Below are 20,052 nucleotides of genomic sequence, written 5' to 3' on the forward strand. Positions count from 1 at the left end.
GTGCCTTGGGAATCCCCAAGCTTAGGCTCTTGCCACTCCTTATTCCATAGTCCATCAAATCTTTACCCAAAACTTGAAAACTTCACAACAGAAAACTCGTAAGCTCTGTTAGTATAATAAAGCAAATCACCACTTTAGGTATTGTTGTGAACTCATTCTAAATTAATATTGGTGTTATATCTATTGTATTCCAACTTCTCCATGGTTCATACCCCCCGATATTATCCATAGATTCATCAAAATAAGCAAACAACACATAGAAAACATAATCTGTCAGAAACAGAACAGTGTGTAGTAATCTGGAAACTTCGTATACTTCTATAACTCGAAAAATTCTTAAAATTAGGCAAATATAGGCAATTTGTATATAAATCTTGAGTAAAAAAATCAAGAATTTATCACGTTCCAGCAGCTCAGATCAATTCTGTTACTGGGCGCAAAAGTTGCTGTTTTTCAGCAAAATCAAATCAACTATCACCGTGGACCATCCCAAAGGACTTACTTGGCACAAACACTAATTAAAACACTAAACACAATTATTACAGAAGTAATATTGTGTATTTATTCAAAAACAGAAGCAAAAACAAAAAACACAAAATAAAATTGGGTTGCCTCCCAACAAGTGTTATTGTTTAACGCCCCTAGCTAGGCATATTGCATAGATCTAAGTATTGTCATCTTTCTTCTTAATTTCCATGATAGTGCTTTTGTTAGGAGATTTTTCAAATATAACATGAAACACATCATCCATAGAAATTTTAGCATTATCAAGTTGTCCCTCGGCGTATCCCCTTTGATTACCGGCTACAATCCAAGAAAATTGTTGGTTAACATCATTAAAAACTTGTTGGATCATATCTAAAACAGGAATTGCCTTTCTAAGGTTCTCATCAAAGATTTGATTATTGCCAAGCAAGGTTTATAAAACATGATCACTATTGTAGAGGATCTCATCTATTACCGGTTTCTCATGGTTCATACCATAAAAATCAAAGATCTCCCTAGGTTCCCGTACTATATGATCAAACTCATTCATAAGAACAAGGGTAACTATTTTTTAGCTTTAGGGTCCTTTATCACCAGCAGCTCATAAACAATCTTTGCAAGGTGGGGTGTGTGCGAATAAATCTTTTTCAAGTTTATGAACAAGAGCTGAAATAGTATTTACATAAGTATTTGTCCTTTTAAGTATGGGAACATCATCACAAGTCAGAGTCTCAATACAATTAAAGAACTCTTCAATGGTTTCTTTTCCTATAACATTCCCTTGTCCTAGGAAAAAAATTAGCATCTAGATTAGCATAACGTCCAATTTTAGGAGTTCTGTCGTCATCTATTTCTGCCATACCGAAATCACTCATGATAGTAGGTTCAAAGCAAGCGATCAAGCAAATGAAAAGCAAGCGAAAACACGAACGGGAAGAAGGCAAATAAAAAGGAAAATATTTTTGTGTTTTTCTGAAAACTTTTAGAAGTGGGGAAGAGGAAAACGAGAGGCAAATGGCAAATAATGTAAATGCAAGAGATAAGAGTTTATGATAGGTACTTGGTAGGCTTGATGTAGAACCTCCCTGGCAACGGTGCCAGAAATTCTTCCTGCTACTTCTTGAGTTTGCGTTGATTTTTTCCTTAAAGAGGAAAGGCTGATGCAACAAAGTAGAGATAAGTATTTCCCTCAGTTAAGAATCAAGGTATCAATCAAGTAGGAGGCACAAGCAAGTCCCCAATATATGTACCTGCACAAACAAACACTTGCACTCAACGTGAAAAAGGGGTTGTCAATCCCTTCATGGTCACTTGCAAGAGTGAGATCTAATAGAGATAGAAAGTAAAAGGCAAAATAAAATAAATATAAATAAATTATAGAAAGGTGTTTTTTGGTTTTTATTTTATAGATCTGAAAATATATGATGGAAAATAGACCCGGGGGCATAGGTGATAGGTTTCACTAGAGACTTCTCTCTTGAAGAAGCATATAGTGGGTAAACAAATTACTGTTGAGAAATTGATAGAAAAGCGCAAAGTTATGATGATATCTAAGGCAATGATCATGAATATAGGCACCACATCCGTGCCAAGTAGACCGACTCATGTCTGCATCTACTACTATTACTCCACACATCAAGCGACTCATGCCTGCATCTAGAGTATTAAGTTCATAAGAACAGAGTAACGCCTGAAGCAAGATGACATGATGTAGAGGGATAAACTCAAGCAATATGATATAAACCCCATCTTTTTATCCTTAATGGCAACAATACAATACATGCCTCGCTACCCCTACTGTCACTGGTTGAGGACACCGCAAGATTGAACCCATCACAAAGCACCTCTCCCATTGCGAGAAAAACCAATCTCGTAGGCCAAACCAAATCGATAGATCGGAGAGAAATACTAAGTTATCTCAATCATGCATAAAAGAGTTCAGAAAAGACTCAAATAATATTCATATATAATCTGATCATAAATCCACAATTCATCGGATCTCAACAAACGCACCGCAAAAGAAGATTACATCGAATAGATCTCCAATAATATCGAGGAGAACATTGTATTGAAGATCAAAGAGAGAGAAGAAGACATCTAGCTACTAGCTATGGACCCTTAGGTTCGTGGTAAACTACTCATGCTTTGTCGGAAGGGCAGCAAGGTTGGTGTAGAGGCCCTCTATGATCGAATCCCTCTCCGGCGGAGTGCCGTAGAAGGCCCCAAGATGGGATCTCACAAGAACAAAAGCTTGCGGCGGTGGAAAAGTTTTTTTGGTGTGCCCTCTGATGTAGGAGGGATATTTGAGAATTTATAGTGGTGGAGTTAGGGTTGGAAGGTCTCCGAGGGGCCCACAAGCCTAGGGGGCCCTTGGGGCATGCCCCTAGGGCTTGTGGCCTCCTAGTAGGTCTTCTAGCCTCCTCTCGGAGCTTCCTAGGTTTCTTCTGGTCCAAGAAAAATCATCGTAAAGTTTTATTCCGTTTGGACTTCGTTTGATATTGATTTTCTGTAAAAGCCAAAAACAAGGAAAAAATAGCAACTGGCACTTGGCCCTAGGTTAATAAGTTAGTCCCAAAAATAATATAAAATAGAATATTAATGCATATAAAACATCCAAAACAGATAATATAATAGCATGGAATAATAAAAAATTATAGATACGTTGGAGACATATCAGCCGCTCACATGTGTATTGATGTGGAAGGAGTAGCGCGGGGTCACTCACATTTTCCCCACACGGTGGCACAATAACACATGATGAGTCCGGGATGATGTGGAAAGAGTAGTAGGGTGGCACGCCCTAAGCATGTCATGCTATCATCCTCTTCGTTGTTAAAATCATCAATAATGTCATACCATTGTTGACCCTCTGTAAGTCATTCATGTGCCTCATGCGGCCACCGGTCACCGCCTATGTTGATGTGGAAGGAGTTGCGTGGCTCCACATGCTAATCCCGCCATATTATAGTCCTCTTCATTGTGAAAAGTAATGTTGGTACCACACCATCGTCGACGCCCATGGGATATCCATTTGTCTCATGTGGCGGCACACTTACACACAGTGAGACCAGTCTGATTTGGCATGACTAGTGTAGGGTCACACCCTCAGCCTATCATAGTATCGCCTATTTGATGTTAAAAGGATGGTCAATGTCACACCATTTGTCGATGCTCCTAAGCCATTCATTTGTCTCATGTGGTCGTCGCTCACAAGTGATAGCCCTAGGCTGATGCAGAAGGAGTAGCATGGGATCATGTGCTAAGCCCGTCATAATGTAGTCCTCTTTAGTGTTAAAAGGAAGGCTTGTCTCATACCATCACTAACATTCTAGAGCCGCAGATGCACACTCACGCGTGATTGGGGCGAGGTCGATTTGGAAGGAGTAGTTTGCGGTTACACTAATCCCATTGACTTGTAGTCCTCTTAAATGTTAAAATGAAGATTGGTGACATGTCATCGTCGATGCTCTTGAGTTGTCCATTTGCCTCACGCAACCACATGCTTACACATGTTAGGGCCGAACCGACATGGGAATGAGTAGTGTGGAGTCGTATTGAGCCCATCGTGATGCAATCCTATTTTAGTGTTAATAGGAAGGCCGACACATGACACCATTTTCAACACTCTCAAGTTGTCCATTTGCCTCCCTTATCCGCACGCTCATAGGTGATGGAGCATGATGTAGTGGAATAGAAGCGTGGAGTCGTGTGATAACCACATAAGGTTGTAGCTCTAAGGTCACACCATCGTCTAGGCTCTCAAGCTATTCATTTGCCTTATATGGGGTCACATGATAAGCTAGTGCATAGTCCTCTTCAATGTTAGAAGAAAGTGCATGTCATAATTTTTCTTCGTATGCCAAGCAAGTATCTGAATAACATACTACGAGACAAATTTCCTCTCACTAGCCGTGAATATACCCATGCCATCCATGCACAATTACTTTGTGATTAATTGGTAGAGGAAGATTAATTCCAGCACCCATTGATCATACTGTTATGCCCAGTGGATTGGTTCTGTTGCAAAAAATCACGAAAACAATCTTGAGAATGGAATCAAGAACATCTTTAGTATTTCCCTAAAATCTCTTGAACTATATAAAAAACTTCACTTTGAGGACTTATACCCGATCTAGCCCTTCCCTCATATCTTCAATTTCTCAAAAGTTTAAGGACTTACCCCTCACAATAGCCCTCCCTCCTTAAATTTAAGCCGCCACTCAAAATCTTCATAAAGCTTTTATTTCCTCTCTCAGACTCAGTCATCGCCCACCTCCTCGGCGACAACGTCTCAGAGTTCCCCGTCGTCCATGTCGACTACGCGCGACAACCCCGACTACCCCCACCCCACGCTTTCTCCCTCCTCGACGATTGCCAAGCTCCTGTAATCGCCGTTATCTCCCTCCACCATAGCTACAACAAATAAGAACGTAGTGATTGAGATAACTCGCACATAACTCGTCGGGAGCTACTAGCCTCTCGAAAGAGGTCATTGTTGAGGAGGGCAACTGCCGAAGGGCCTCATGATGCTACATGCGCCCTTCGCCTCTATTGTCGGGATCCTTCGTCAGAGGCCGATATGGTGGCAGAGGTGGTGACATGTGTGAAGACGAGGCTCTGGACCTCGTCGATCGATGTGGGAAGGATATGTCGGGGCGAAGGTGTACGAGGTTGGCGCGGGTGAGACCCTATCGCGAAAACATGCATGAACAACACCATGAAGCAGTGGCCCCTATTGTTTTAGAGCTCAAGGTGGGACATCTTAGCACCGTTAGTGTAGATCCTAGCACGGTAGAGGTCAAAGGGGCCCCACTCAATGAATACCTTGATGCACAAGCCGACAAAGGCGGAGGGGACATGGTCTATCTTGGTGGATTCGAGTCGCGGGGATGTCGATTTGGAGAATAAAGGATAGGAAGAGAGACGGGCTTGCATGCGGGACCCAGGGTGTAGAGGAAGAAGAAAGGATAGGGAGAGAGATGGGTTTCCTTTACTCTTGAGAATGGAATTAAGAAAGGAGATGGAGAATGGAGTTTAAGCAGCCACTTGATATCTCCCTAAAGCTTCTCTCCCCCCTCTCAGACTCAGTCATCACCCAACTCCTCAACGGCAGCGTCTTGGAGCTCCCGGTCGTCCGTGTCGACTATGTGCGGCCTCGTCGACCCCATCCTCACGACCGCCCTGCTCCCGTAATCGCCCTCGTCGCTCTCCACTATGGCTACAAACATAGAAGAGCAAAACGATCGAGCTGGATCACACAAAACTCACCAGGAGTTACTGGCCTCTCGGGAGAGGTCATGGCTGAGGAGGAGTACGAGTCGAAGGGTCCAACGATAGTCGATAGTCGTGCTCCTTCATCGGAGGCTGAGCTGGTGGCAGAGGTGGCGATGAGACTCTAGCCCTTGCCAGCTGGTATGGGGAGGATCATGCTGGGGCGGAGGCGTAGGAGGTCGGCCCGGATGAGGCCCTGTTGGGAAGCCGCACATAGACAAGACAATGAAGTCATAGCCCCTCTCGTTTTAGAACTTGGGGCATGACACCTTGACGCCATTGGTGTAGATCCTGACGCAGTAGACGCCAAACGAGCCCCGCTCGGTGAATACCTTGATGCGCAAGTCGACAGAGGCAAAGGGGCAGGATGTATCTCTGTTGGATTCGGTCACGGGGATGTCGGTTTGGAGAATAAAGAAGAGGGAAAGAGACATGCTTCCATGCGGGACCCGGGGTTTAGTGGGAGTTAACTGAGGGAAGAGTAAGATGCAACAAAATTAACTCATCAAAATCTAAAGGGCCAAGGTTTTCGAGTTGTTCCCTAAAAAAAAGGTTTTGAAGTTGTTTGAGAAATGAAAAATTGGAGGAACGGCTAGAGATGCTCTGCCCCCCTGCCTTTTAACCATGGCTAGCTGTCATCGGTGCATGTTTTTTCTGCTTTAAAGCAAATGAGCCCTTATGTGCAACATTACAACAAGCAAGGTGTCATGTGAAACTAATGCCTGCTGGCGCTTAATGAAAACAATTAAGAAATAAAATAAAACCCTCGAGCAGAGTACCAGGCCGCACAGCCTTCTCCCTCTATAAAACCCCTGCCTACTTTCTTTCTTCCACCTTGACTCCCCACTCTCGCTCGGCCCACCACCATTGACACAGCACAGAGATCATGAAGAGATCCCCTCCTCCTCCTCCTCCTCAGCCATCTCCTTCTTCTTCGCCGGCATGCTCGCTGTCGCCGTCGCCGTCGTCTCCTTCCTCCTCCGACTCGTCCTCGATCGCCATTCCCCGCAAGCGGGCGCGGACGCAGAAGGCCGGGAGCGCCAAGGCCAAGGCGGCGCCCAAGCGGGCCAAGAAAGACGCGAGCAGGAGCAGCAAGGAGTCTGACGCCTCCGCCAATGGCGCCGCCGCGGCAGGGAAGAGGAGCTCCATCTACAGAGGGGTCACAAGGTATGGATCATGCCTGTATTCCGTGGATTGATTTCGATCTCTGCCCGCAAAGTAACCAGTCAATTGCGCATTGCCGCTGATTAATTAGGAGTCGCACAATTGGTTGGTCCCCAACCTTGGCTTGCATGTCAAAAGTCTACACCCTTTTTTCCTTCCTGATCTCTCGGAGAGCCTGTTAAGCATGATCCCGGTGGAGTTCTTGAATTCGGCCATCGGATTTTCTTGCCGTGCTCCATTTGAATAATTCGGTCAACTGCTGTTAGTTGTTAGGAAGTAGGAGGGCTGGTTGATCTGCAATCTGCATTACTGCTGCCTGCTCATTTAATCCGGTCAATCAGTTTTTCCTTACTTTTTTATCTCCTTGAAAGGCAAGTGCTTATATTGATCAGCTGCATCCATGTCAATATGTACCCAGGCACAGGTGGACGGGCAGATTCGAGGCACACCTCTGGGACAAGAACTGCTTCACTTCCATCCAGAACAAGAAGAAAGGGAGGCAAGGTAGATTTTTTTCCTTCACTTCTTCTGATTTTCAGATTTAAATCGCATTAATGTTTCAGATTTATAGAATTGTTTTTTTAAGCATCAAAGGAAAAATAGAGATGCAATACGAGGATGGTACCTAATACTGAATAAAAAACTGCAAGGTCCTTGTGACCGAGGCTGCTCTGGATCCTGATATTCCCATCTCTGATATTAGCACAAAGCATATTTTTTCTTCCGTAAAGCGAAACGAATTTATTAAGGCTGACATTCTGATTATACTTTTTTATCTCTTTGTTTTCTGTTATCTTTTGTGGGGGTCCTTGTCTGGTGATCTGCATGTGACTGCGATCTACTTCTCCTTTGATGCTGTGTTGGCTCAATAGTCTATCTGGGTAAGTCCCACAAGCATATTTGTAGACACACATCCAGCCTACCTGTTTTTGGCAGATTCATGTCACTTGTCATTTTTTTTCTTCAATTTTCCTTTAGAATCAAAATACTTATAATCTGCTTGTTGACGATTTGGTTGTCAATTCTGCAGGGGCTTATGATACAGAGGAGGCAGCTGCTCGTGCTTACGATCTTGCAGCTCTCAAATATTGGGGCCCTGAAACCACACTGAATTTCACTGTATGTTGTTCTCCTCTTGGAAATAGAAAAAGTAATGCATTGATATGAATGTGTACATATACATCCAAGTTGCTGCGTCAGTTCCTGTTTGGTACAAGCAGGAGCCAGGGTGTGTCTTGGCAAACACCACCATTGACTCGAGAGTTATGGTGGTGACAGCAGAGAGAGTAGTAACGTCTTGACAGCCCATGTCGCTTGTGTTTTAGTAGCACTACTACTAGATGAGCAACACGCATAAAAAGACGGCCTTGAATGTGCTGGTTGTATAACAACTGTTTGTTGTTTTTCTCAACAAAATAAACATAGTTACTTACCATGAGAAATTATATTAATTCATGGACGGACGCATGCTGCAGGTGGATGAGTACGCGAAAGAGAGGTCGGAGATGGAGGGGGTGTCACGGGAGGAGTACCTCGCCGCCCTCCGCCGCCGGAGCAGCGGCTTCTCAAGGGGGGTCTCCAAGTACAGGGGCGTCGCCAGGTACTACACTATTACTGCATTAATTAGCAGCTCCGTTTGGGTAACACTATTGCGAGGCATGCAAAATTCATGAAGAGACACGTGGCATGCAAGTGCCAAGTGTATGCTACGTGGGATACAGGGATGGTGCTGACTCGGGAGGAGGGACCTTTCTGGTCGACTGACAAAATAGGGGTACGTAGGCAGCTAGGATCCATCTGCACCGTGGAGTCAGTGGCATGCGTCAGCTGGCAGGCAGAAAGTGCAACGTCATACCCCAGCCAGCCATGTCATCTAGAGTGGCCACAGATGGCTCACCTACCTACCTCTTTCTCCCGTCAGCTTCGTGTGTCGAAAAAAGTCCAACCTGGCCGACAGCAGGCCGCCGGTTTGGAAATTCGACTGGAATTCACAGAAACGGCTCAACAATATGCATCCAACTTTTTTCTCGTGACTAATTTTGACAAAACACGGGAACTAATTTTGCTGAAATTTCAGAGAGAAACAGTTGGATTTGTTGTGTCTGAATATATGTAAATGTTTATCATTTTGGGTGCAGGCACCACCACAATGGGCGGTGGGAGGCGCGAATTGGGCGGGTGCTGGGGAACAAGTACCTATACCTGGGAACCTTTGGTGAGCTCCTCCTCCTACTCCTTTGAGCAAGAAAACAGTTTTAATTAATCGGCATTGAAAGGCTACCATTGTTCGTTGTAGAATCGTCCTGCTTAACATTCCGCAAGAGCAGAGCAGCTGCCCACCTAACTTTTACCAGAATTTTATGATCAAACCTAACACCCACATATATTCAATGGCATGCACTTGTTGTTTCCCTCCCTTCAATGCACCACACCCGGGCTTACCCTGATGCTGCTACCATAATCTTTACTACTAGCATGTTAATTACTAGTTGTTCTCGCTTTATTTCTACTTTCTTTTTATTTTCTATGTATCTGAAAAAGAAAGAAAGGAAGAAAAAAGGGGCAGTGGCAGGGTCAAGATTCAGGACCATGAGAGAGACAGACCAAGATACCATCCTGTGTGCAATCCCAAGGGGATTGCTCAACTTGCCCTAAGAATAACATTAACCACACAGACAGAGCGTTGGATCAGATCATACGCAATGCCTGCACTGCTAATTACCAGTAAATACTGCGGGCATGTGAGCAGCACGTGGTGGGAGTGGTAATGCCACCGGCTGGTGCATAGGGATCTTCAATCTCTCCCTGTCTTCTTTTCACTTGCCTCTCTGACTCGGCAGTGAGTGGTCGCCTCACGTGCATGGGGCATGCCCTCCTCTCTGTCAAAAAACAGACCAGATCAAGATTCAGGATCCAAATCACCGCACAAATGATATGATTCACCACACTAACAGCAGAGATAAAAAAGAAAAAAAAATCCCCAAAGGGCGAGAAGATCGCCACTAAAGGGCAGGTTGCCACAAGAGTTCTCTAGTTAATTACTGCAGTAGCAAAACACCGCAATCAACTCTAGTGACCAGCACATGTGAAAGTAGCAAGCATCCCATCCACATCCACTGTCGTCTTTCAGGCAACTAGGGTGTGAAATTCAGCATCTTCTACTCTAGATATCTGATGCTTGCGCTCATTCACTGATACCACCAAACAACTCTTGTCCTTTGGGAGAACAATGGAGCCAATTTGACACAAGTTGGTAAATTCTGTGATTTAGCTCACCATAGTGCATCTACTTTCTTCCTGCAGATACCCAAGAGGAAGCAGCCAGGGCCTATGATCTTGCGGCCATCGAATACCGAGGCGCCAACGCCGTAACCAACTTCGACATTAGCCGCTACCTGGACCAGCCACAGTTACTGACACAACTGGAGCAGGGGCCACAGGTGGTGCCAGCATTGCAAGAGGAGCTTCAACATGATCACCAAAGTGACAATGCAGTCCAAGAGCTCAACTCAGGTGAAGCGCAGAAACCAGGTAGCGTCAACGAGCCCATTGCAGTGGATGACACAGACAACACCGGAGACATGGGTGCCCCCCTTGTGTTTGACAGCGGCGTCGAGGAGAACCTGTGGAGCCCTTGCTATGAATTGGAGAACTTCTTTGGGCCCAACAACAGCAACTCGATGAATCTGAGCGAGTACTTCAACGTAAACGATGCCACCTTTGAGAGCAACATCGGGTACCTGTTCGAAGGATGTCCCGACATCGACGACTGCAGCACCAGGCATGGCACAGGCCTGGCGGCGCTCGGTTTTCTCAAGGAAGGTGACGATAATATGAAGGATGTTCCAGACATGGATGCAGAATTAACTCCTCAAGCAAACGATGTCTCCTGCCCTCCAAAAATGATCACTGTGTGTAATTGAGTATCTCTGTGCTCTCATGTCCAAGGAAGGTTTCAGGTTTTCATGTTGGGTATACTTCTTAGCTAGCTCCTTGTAGGCTGTCTGTCTGTCTGATCAGGTCGGAAATTCATGTGTTCATCCCCATCCTTTGAGAAAAACCCAAAGGCATTCTACTTGGTATGGTATGAGTGCCAATGTTCCTTTTTCTTCTCCTTAAAAGTTACCCAGAAGGCTAATATACTAACCTCAACGAGATGTGCTCACTTAACCTCGGTTTAACCAATCACATTGTGATAGCTTACAAGTTTCATTCATGTATTTACCCTTTATTTTTTGAGTTGGATTCATGTATTTACTTGTTCCTATAGAAGTACGGTGGTCCTAATATACTACTCCCTCTGTAAAACATCTTATATTTGTTTGAGGACGTATTACAATATAGCTTGCTTGATTTGAAAATTCCCGCTACGAATGCAGAGAATGTCCTAGGTCCCCCCAAAAAAAATCTTGATGGAAGAATCTTAACTTCCATTCAACACAAATGCCATCTGTGGTAAAAACAAAAACAAATGCCGAGTACTTAGAAGCAACGTTCTTGCAACAAGTTTTCGCCGTAGAAATAGTTCAATAAAAGTTCCCGTCATGGTTATTCTTTTTCCTTTTCAAATCAGAAAAAACAGAGGCAGAACCTCAGGATATATTCTGGTAAACGTAATGTTTATTTGGCGAATTGTCATGTTATAGTGTGTCTAGCCAACCAAATAGTGGAAATGACATACGTATTAAACTTAACAAAGGGCTACATAACATTTTCTTTTTTTCTTCTCGAGATGACATGAAATGTATAAGAGGGAGCCTGTAACCGATGGTTTCTCTACACGGCAAGGTGGGAGACAAGGAATGGATCATCAGTCATCAAGCCAACCGCAGGAGCCTGGCTGTGGACGCAGGAACAAGTGCTTCGGCGCAAATGAATCGATGGGCTTCACCCTACCACGGCCAGTTTCTGCCGGCTGAGGGGACTGAGATGGATTGCAGGACGCTAGGCGGTCGAGTAGCTCGTCTTCGTCGGGTATATCGTGCCCGTGAGGTGCACCTCTATGCCTTTCTGCTGCATCAGGATTTCTCGCATCTGGAAAGACAATATGGTCCCTCTTGGGAGTTCCCAGCTCTTCTTGAATCTCATGCTTCCTGAAAACATTTACAGAAATTCACAGAGGGTACCAGAAACCAAGACAAATGGAAAACAGGAGAAATTATGTGGCTGATCAAAGTAGGAGAATCAACAGACCTGCAGTAGATTAAAATTTGATCAGGTAGAATGCCATCCCATGCCCTTTGTGGAGTAGCCTCTTCCTCGTCCTCTACCAAGGAAATATCCCTGGAAAACAAGTAAAGGTGACGACCAGAAATTCTTATTTTCTGCAATGGGACATTACATAAAAGAGACCGGGTTGACGATGGCAATGCAAAGGCAAACCTTGGCAAGCACTTCCGGTGATATACAGTAGGACAGCGCCTGCATACTGCGAATTGCATTTCCTTGTCATGCTTGTTCTCTGCTTCCTTACACCGCTTACATTTATGCACGGGACAACTGAATTCCAGTCCACCAGCAACACAATGCTCAAAACATGTGGCCTTGGCTTTGTTATCAGGGTAGAGTATTTTAGCAACACATCCCGGGTGGTAAAAGTGCCCACACTTTTGCTCCTTACATTGGAATACCTGAAAAGCCATCAAGAAATGGGTAAGAAAATTAAGTATTTTATAAGATGAGAACACACAAGCATTATACTCCCTCCATTTTTATTTACTTCGCATATTAGCTTTGACCTAAGTAAAACTTTACAAAGTTTGACCAAATTTATAGAAAACAATATAAACTTTCACAGTAAAAAATATATATGATGCGAAAATATATCCAATGATGATTCTAATAGGTATTGATTTGGTATTGTGGATGTTAATATTTTTCGTATAAATTTGGTCAAAGTTTACAAAGTTTGACTTGAGACAATGCTAATACGCAGAGTAAATAAAAATGGAGGGAGTAATTATTACTCGTATAGATGTGCAGCACACAAAGTCAAACGCCTTCTAAGATTTAATTTCACTGCAAAGCTCTGACATGGTCCTGACATACGCGCATATCCCAATACAAGCTGGCGGATGAGATAAGAAGGTATAAGACCGAGCTCAACAACACCTTTCCTGACAGGTAAGCAAATAAGCACATCATCATCGAGTGCGGCGTTGGTGTGCTCGATGTCAATTTGTGGTGGCAGTCCATCCAGCTTTGAATACACCGGGTGATAGATTTGACACCGATGGTTTGGATGCGAGGGGATATGTATATGTTTGATTTGGCACGATCGTCAAAATTTCTATACATGCAGTATATAGTTTTTTATTAATTCACAGCAACACATTGGTGTTGCACTACTTTCTAACATCTTAGAAAATACTATAATGAAAAAGGCATCTTGAAATGCTTCCTATTTCTTATAACTTTTGAGCAATATACTTAATTTCATTTCTTCATCTCTTCTGACATAAACAAAGACAGAAAGTATCGATGAAAGATAATGAAATGTATCTGTTCTGCATACCTCAGGACCTGCTGTTAAGTTTGAAGACCCCAATAATCCACAAGCAAAACATTGATGCTGCTTATGCTTGCAGTTCTCGCACAAATATAACCCCTTTTCCTGAATTACCATTCAAAATATGAAGCAAAATGTCAACTCCTATACATAAATAGAAGTGCAAAATGAAAAACGACTAAAATATATCATATACCGCTAGTGCTTTATGCTTTTGCCACTTTGCTTCATTTAGCCCAAGGGTTGTGCACATTGATCTTTCACCATGTCCTTTGGTTGGGTGGAAGGATCTCAGACATCCACCATCACAGCTAAAAAAACATAATGTAAGAAGGAAAATTGACATAAAGCAAGGAATGCGGTTCGTTCAAAGCAACAGGAAATTCAACAAACTTGCATCTATAACACTGGAAACCATAACTCAGTGTTGCGTTACAAACACATTGATGACAATATTGAAGAAGATCCATATATTTCATTTCAAACATGATGCCTATCACAATATTGGTGGGGCTGAATCACAGAACAATTTCTGGACATAGTGAACGTGCTATCTATTTGGAAACAACTATCATGTGAATGTCAGCTATCCGAGTAGAAAAGTACAGCATTCCTAGTTTCATTAGTTTGGTTGAAGAAACATGGAATCTGTTGCTTAAAGAACACTAATTAACTACAACATTACACAACCAATGCCCGTGTTATGTGTCAAGAAACTAAATTGCTCTATAGAGTGGGTCAAAGTTTCAGTGGAGAACGATTCTCGAGGAAAGAAAGTGAATTCGCGATCACAACTGGACATTCATTAAAGATGAAGCCGCTGAAACTTGATTGTAGATAAACCTACCAGATTAAATCACCACCATCGTCGCAGAATGCACAAACTTCCCTCTGCACAAAAATTAGATATGTTAGCTTCGCAAAATTGGGCTTAAGTAGACCAGCAGAAAACGAACACAAAATCTGGGAACTAGTTAAGAAAAGGAAAATATGGTAATATGCTAGGCATATGGGTGGAAAAATTCAACTGAATCAAGAAAATGGTTAATGTAGTTGCCTCCAGAGAAGTCCATGGTTAAGAGCTTAAGGCTACTTGTGTAATTTCGAAAAACAAGATGACAACAAGCTAGGCATATGGGTGTCAAAAATCTGGGAACATGAGTACATCACTGCTAACTTCGCTTATAGCTTTGTAATGGCATTTTTTGTAGGTTGTTTTCTGTAGTCACATTTTTTATTATGCCAAGTTGGCAGTGCCATATTTCAAATTAACCAAGTTCAAAAAGAAAGAGTCAAACTTGTTTAAGTTTGACCAACACTGTACACAAATGTGGTAAGATCTAAACCACCAAATACACATGGTACAAAAAATATATTTCATAAATAAATAATCTCATGAGACTAATTTGGTGTTATAGATGTTAATATATTTTTCTATAGACTTGGTCAAACTTAAACAAGTTTTGACTTAGAACAAACCCAGAACTTGAATTATTTTGGAACAGAGGTATAGTATGCGGTACCTGCTGAGGCTCAACTGGTGCCTCGCCATTGGCCCTCTTGTGCCTGCTGTCCTCAACACTCTTTGCCTTGCGGAGTTTGCTCACTCGCACCTTTATCACGGCCATGATCTCCCCCAAGGATCGGGCAAGGCAGATCTGCTGCCAAGACGCGAACTTTAGTTTTTCATAGGGTCCCAAACAAAAAAAGAGAAGAAAAAAACTGTCAATCTCCCTCCCCCCCTCCGCGGAGAAGTGCGGCGACCGAGCCGACAGACCGGACGCGGGCGGAAGTGAGAATCGCTCACCTCGAATCCTCTGGACCTACTCCTCTAGCGGATGCTGCAAAATCTCGGCCGCTGAAATCGCCATAAGGTTCGGATCGCTGGAATTTATGGAGCCTGGGACGCGTGATGGCGAAATCAGACTCGGATCGGTAACGATTATGGAGCCTGACACGCGTGATGGCAAAAATGGAAAAAGTTCATTTTAAACCCTGAACTCGTACACGTCCGGCGAAACGAACCCTCAAATCGAAATTCCGGTTGATTGCACCTTGAACTATGCAATCCCGGTCTAAATTGAACCTTCAAGTCGTTTGGATGGCTGGGATCGGTGTTTTCGCTGAGGGCTCACGCCTGCATCCCGCTGGGCCGGCCCGCTTTAGTTTTTTTTGTTAAGAAATAAATATTCACAAACGGGGCTACACCTTGCTCCTGCTGGGCCGGGCCGCTTTTGTTTTTGCGTTAAAACAAAAGGTCACGGTGTGGCTCGAAAAGCAATTGCGCGTAAGCCGGCCGGGGGCTTCCTGCTGAATTCGCTTCCGTATCGGTGCTGTGGAATGTGTTCCGTTCTGGAAGGACGAATCCAGTTTCGGGTCAACCTGGTCTACCTAGCAACTGTACCCACTGCTGGCAATAACTCATCTCTTTAAGTATGTATTTTTAAATTTCCTCTAAAAGAAGTATGTCAATCCTTTTAAGTATGTACTTTTAAGAAACGGAGGGAGTATTTTTTAATGCAACGACAGACATGCATGGTGGGGATTTTTTTAAACTATATAAAAACCGGTGGCTATCTTAGTAGGAAATAGAGTTCCTTATTTTGAAAATTTGTTCAGAATGTTTTCGTTCTATATTTCTTATAACTTTTTAAACAAATGTTCGAGATTTCAAAAAATGTGTCTGTTTCAAATATTGTTCACAAATTTAAAAAATATCCGTGTGTTCTAATTTTATTTTGGAGATTCAAAAAATATTCCTATATTTCACAAAATTCTACATATGTTCGTGTTTTCAATAAAAATCTTTAGTTTAAAAAATGTTCCCATTTCAAAACTGTTTGCAAATTTTATAAAACGTTTGTGTTTTGAAATTTTGTTCGGGAGTTTTGAAACTTGTGCATGTTCCAAAATTTTGCTTGAATTTTCCGAATTTAGTTTGGTAACAATGTTTATAAATTTGAAAAGTGGTTGCTTTTCATAAAACACTCATTTTTTTCAAAAAAAATATTTTGAGTCCGAAATTTTAAAAATATTCGAGTTGGAGATGATTATTATTGTTTTGTGCTGCTATATAAACATATTTGCTAGCTAGCTCAAGTTTTTTTTGAGTAACCTAGCTAGCTCAAGTGGTAGTACCACCTCATCTGTAGCTGCAGATCCTGGGTTTGAAACTCGCCAAGCGCACAATTTTTTAGCGTTACAGGCTCGTGGTACAGTGCTGGTTGTCTGTCGGTCGCCAATTTTCATGGGCCGGCCCAGTAAGACTTCCGCATGTGTGTACGTCCACAATTCTGCCCAAAGAGTGATAGAAAAATAAAAATAAATATTTTTTAGCAAACAAAAAATATAAATGGGTTGGCCCAGCGCAAAGGACGGGTGCTCCTTGGCCCACCAGCTAGACAAATCCCGGTTGACATTTGCCAGGGTTTGATTTAGACCGGGATTGCATGGTTCAGGGTGCAATCAACCGGGATTTTGACTTGAGGGTTTGTTTCGCCGAACGTCTACGAGTTCAGGGTTTAAAATGGACTTTTTCCGGCAAAAATCAGATTCGGCATACACGTTATTATGCATAAATCATCTACGATGTTGGACCCACCTGTCTGTCAGGAACTAGCTAGCAATCGGGATGCGATCTAGAGATTTGGAGGGGAGAGATTGCGGAATTCCGCCCAGATCTCGAATGTATGTATTAATATATGGATTTACTTAGCCATCTAGGCAATTCTCAGCAACAGCACGATGCCTCCAGCCAGCCATAGCCCGGCTGTCTTTATAGGCGATAGCTCCCGGCAACGGGGTGAAATGGAACAGTAACAACTAACGGTAAAGACACAATTCAATCTAACGGCTAGCGACGAGCGGTAACAGTGAGGAGTCATCTTAGCCGTCCGTTTCTTCTGAAACGTTTTCCTTGATCTGCTACAGTTAACTGAAACTATCGACACCTGGTTCAGTCCTGACATTGCCCCCTTCTTGAGTTTCGACGTGGCCTCACGACGATGTTGCTTCTCGCCGCCATGCTCGTGTAGTGGTACTGAAGAACTCGGGGTACGTGCACTTGATGAAATCCGCGTTCTCCCATGTTGCATCTTCAGGTGGCAAGTTAACCCATCGAATCAGCCATTGCACCACTGGCACGTTGTGTCTCTGAACCCGATGAACTTGAAGTACTTCGGCTGGCCCCATTTTCATTGTACCGTCCGCATTCACCAATGGTAGGTTAGGGCTTGGGATGGATTTGTCCCCTATGTGCTTCTTCAGTTGGCTGACATGAAAAACAGGGTGTATTTGCACTTTATCTGGTAACTGTAATCTGTATGCAGAATTGCCCACTTTTTGTGTCACCAGAAAAGGCCCATAGAACTTGTTCTGTAACTTCAGTGCTCCCCTGAATCCAAATGCAGCTAGTCTATAGGGTGCCATTTTGAGGTAAACATGATCTCCAACTTGAAAAAATTCTTTCACTTCTCTTGGTGTCTGCAAATTTCTTCATCCTGTTCTGAGCCAACAACAAGTTCTCTTTCAGTTGTTGCAAAATTTGTTGTTTGGCAGACAGAAAATCTTGTGCTTCTGGATCATCAGGACCAGGAATGGCCAACTCTGAAATGAGTGGTGGAGGAAAACCATATAAAGCCTGGAAGGGGGACATCTTGATTGCTGTGTGGTAAGTAGTGTTGTACCAGAATTCAGCTAGAGATAACCATGAAAGCCATTTCTTAGGAGCTGAAGTTGTCATGCATCTTAAGTAAGTTTCCAGGCACTGATTTACTCTCTCGATCTGACCATCAGTTTGTGGATGATATGCTATGATGTACCTCAGTTCTACTTTAAGGGCTGCAAAAATATCTCTCCAGAGTTGACTAGTAAAAATTCTGTCTCTATCAGATATGATCATTTTAGGAGGGCCATGCAGTCTAATTATGTTATCCACAAAAGCTTGAGCCACACTGAGTACTGTATATGGGTGAGAAAGTGGGATGAAATGTGCATATTTAGTAAATCTGTCCATTATTACCATGATCACATCTTTTCCCTGAGAACTAGGCAGTCCTTTAATAAAGTCCATTGATATATGTTGCCATGCCATGTCAGCTACAAGGAGTGGCTCCAGTAGTCCAGGTTGCAAGCAGTTTTCATGTTTTGCTCTCTGGCAGATGGGACAGGCGGCAATGAAAGCCTCTACTGCTGATTTCAACCCAGGCCAATAGAAAATGCTTTTAACTCTATGGTAAATTGCTCTTCTTTTAGAATGACCCCCCACAGGAGAACTATGCAGTGCAAGTAGTAGTTTGTTTCTTAACTCAGGGATATTGCCCACCAAATTTTTCCCTTATATCTTATAATGCCAGCTGTAAGGGAATAATCTGATACTGAGTTGTCTTTCTTCAGTAGCAATCTCTCCAACAACTGAAGACTTCCTGGGTCTTTGTGATAACTGTCAACTAGTTCTTCTGCCCATATAGGAGTAGCAGCAGAGATGGCCATGCATTTAGGGAGCAGTCTTGACAATGCATCAGCTACTTTGTTCTGAATCCCTTTTTTATATTGGATGGTGAAATTAAATTCCAATAGCTTCATCATCAACTTATGTCGTACTCCTTCAGTAATTTTCTGGTCAGTTATAAACTTTAGTGACTGCTGGTCTGTTTTGATAATTAGCTTTTTGCCCAGGAGATAGTGCCTCGACCTCTTGAGAGCTTCCAGAATGGCCAAGGCCTCTTTTTCATAAGTAGACAGAGCAGCATTTCTAGGGCAGAGAGAAGAACTGTAATAAGATATAGGTCTTCCCTGCTGCATTAACACAGCTCCAATACCTTTCCCACAAGCATCAGTTTCCAACATAAAAGATTGTGTGAAATCTGGTAGAGCCAACACAGGAGCAGATATGAGAGCTTGTTTTAGTTGTTGGAAAGCCGTACTATGCTCAGGTTGCCAGGAGAAGTTGCCCTTTTTTAACAAGTCATGAAGGGGTCTGCATATTATACCATAACCTTTAATAAATCTTCTGTAATATCTAGCCAGACCTAGAAAACTTCTCAGTTTAGTTATGTTTTCAGGAGTTGGCCATTCTGCTATAGCTGAAATTTTCTGGGGGTCTGTTGCTACCCCTTTCTCAGAGATAACATGACCCAAATACTCCACTTGCTGTACTGCAAATACACACTTGGACATCGTTGCATATAGCTGATTTTCTCTGAGCAATTCCATTACTAGTTTGATATGTTCCAAGTGTTCATTGAGAGATTTGCTGAATATTAATATGTCATCGAAGAAAATCAATACAAACTTCCTCAAGTAAGGGGAAAATATGGTGTTCATTAATTCCTGAAATGTACCAGGAGCATTTGAAAGTCCAAATGGCATAACAAGATATTCAAAATGCCCTAGAAATGTTCTAAAAGCAGTTTTTGGTATATCTTCAGGAGACATCTTGATCTGATGGTACCCAGATCTTAAGTCCAATTTTGTGAAGTATTTTGCTCCTTAGAGTTCATCTAACAAATCTTCTATAACTGGTATAGGAAATTTATTTTTAATGGTGAGAGCATTGAGCTTTCTGTAGTCTGTACATAACCTCATAGGTCCATCCTTTTTCTTTACTAGGAGGACAGGAGCTG

The 20,052-nt window shown here is 42.9% G+C and overlaps 2 protein-coding genes across 3 annotated transcripts; one reads left to right on the top strand and one right to left on the bottom strand.

Annotated features, from left to right (window-relative positions):
* Positions 1 to 6,604: 6,604 nt before the first annotated feature.
* On the top strand, positions 6,605 to 11,133 carry LOC119300894 (AP2-like ethylene-responsive transcription factor At1g79700). Its single transcript, XM_037577793.1, has 7 exons — positions 6,605 to 6,924; positions 7,340 to 7,425; positions 7,794 to 7,802; positions 7,952 to 8,040; positions 8,397 to 8,521; positions 9,060 to 9,136; positions 10,225 to 11,133. The coding sequence occupies exons 1-7, from the start codon at positions 6,644 to 6,646 to the stop codon at positions 10,842 to 10,844; spliced, it is 1,287 nt and encodes a 428-aa protein (XP_037433690.1). The 5' UTR covers positions 6,605 to 6,643; the 3' UTR covers positions 10,845 to 11,133.
* A 357-nt stretch (positions 11,134 to 11,490) lies between these two features.
* Positions 11,491 to 15,406, bottom strand: LOC119300896 (protein ENHANCED DOWNY MILDEW 2-like). 2 transcript variants are annotated; one of them, XM_037577795.1, is made up of 8 exons: positions 15,237 to 15,406; positions 14,953 to 15,090; positions 14,277 to 14,320; positions 13,626 to 13,740; positions 13,436 to 13,534; positions 12,304 to 12,551; positions 12,115 to 12,204; positions 11,491 to 12,014 (listed from the first exon to the last, which is right to left on the bottom strand). In XM_037577795.1, exons 2-8 carry the CDS (start codon positions 15,055 to 15,057, stop codon positions 11,732 to 11,734), a joined length of 984 nt encoding a protein of 327 aa, XP_037433692.1. In that variant the 5' UTR covers positions 15,058 to 15,090; positions 15,237 to 15,406; the 3' UTR covers positions 11,491 to 11,731. The 2 variants fall into 2 exon arrangements, with proteins under 2 accessions (XP_037433692.1, XP_037433691.1); XM_037577794.1 differs by having other exon boundaries at positions 14,953 to 15,087; positions 15,237 to 15,405.
* Between the last annotated feature and the right edge of the window lie 4,646 nt (positions 15,407 to 20,052).

The sequence above is a fragment of the Triticum dicoccoides genome, chromosome 5A (assembly GCF_002162155.2).
Source record: "Triticum dicoccoides isolate Atlit2015 ecotype Zavitan chromosome 5A, WEW_v2.0, whole genome shotgun sequence".
Lineage (NCBI taxonomy): Eukaryota > Viridiplantae > Streptophyta > Magnoliopsida > Poales > Poaceae > Triticum > Triticum dicoccoides.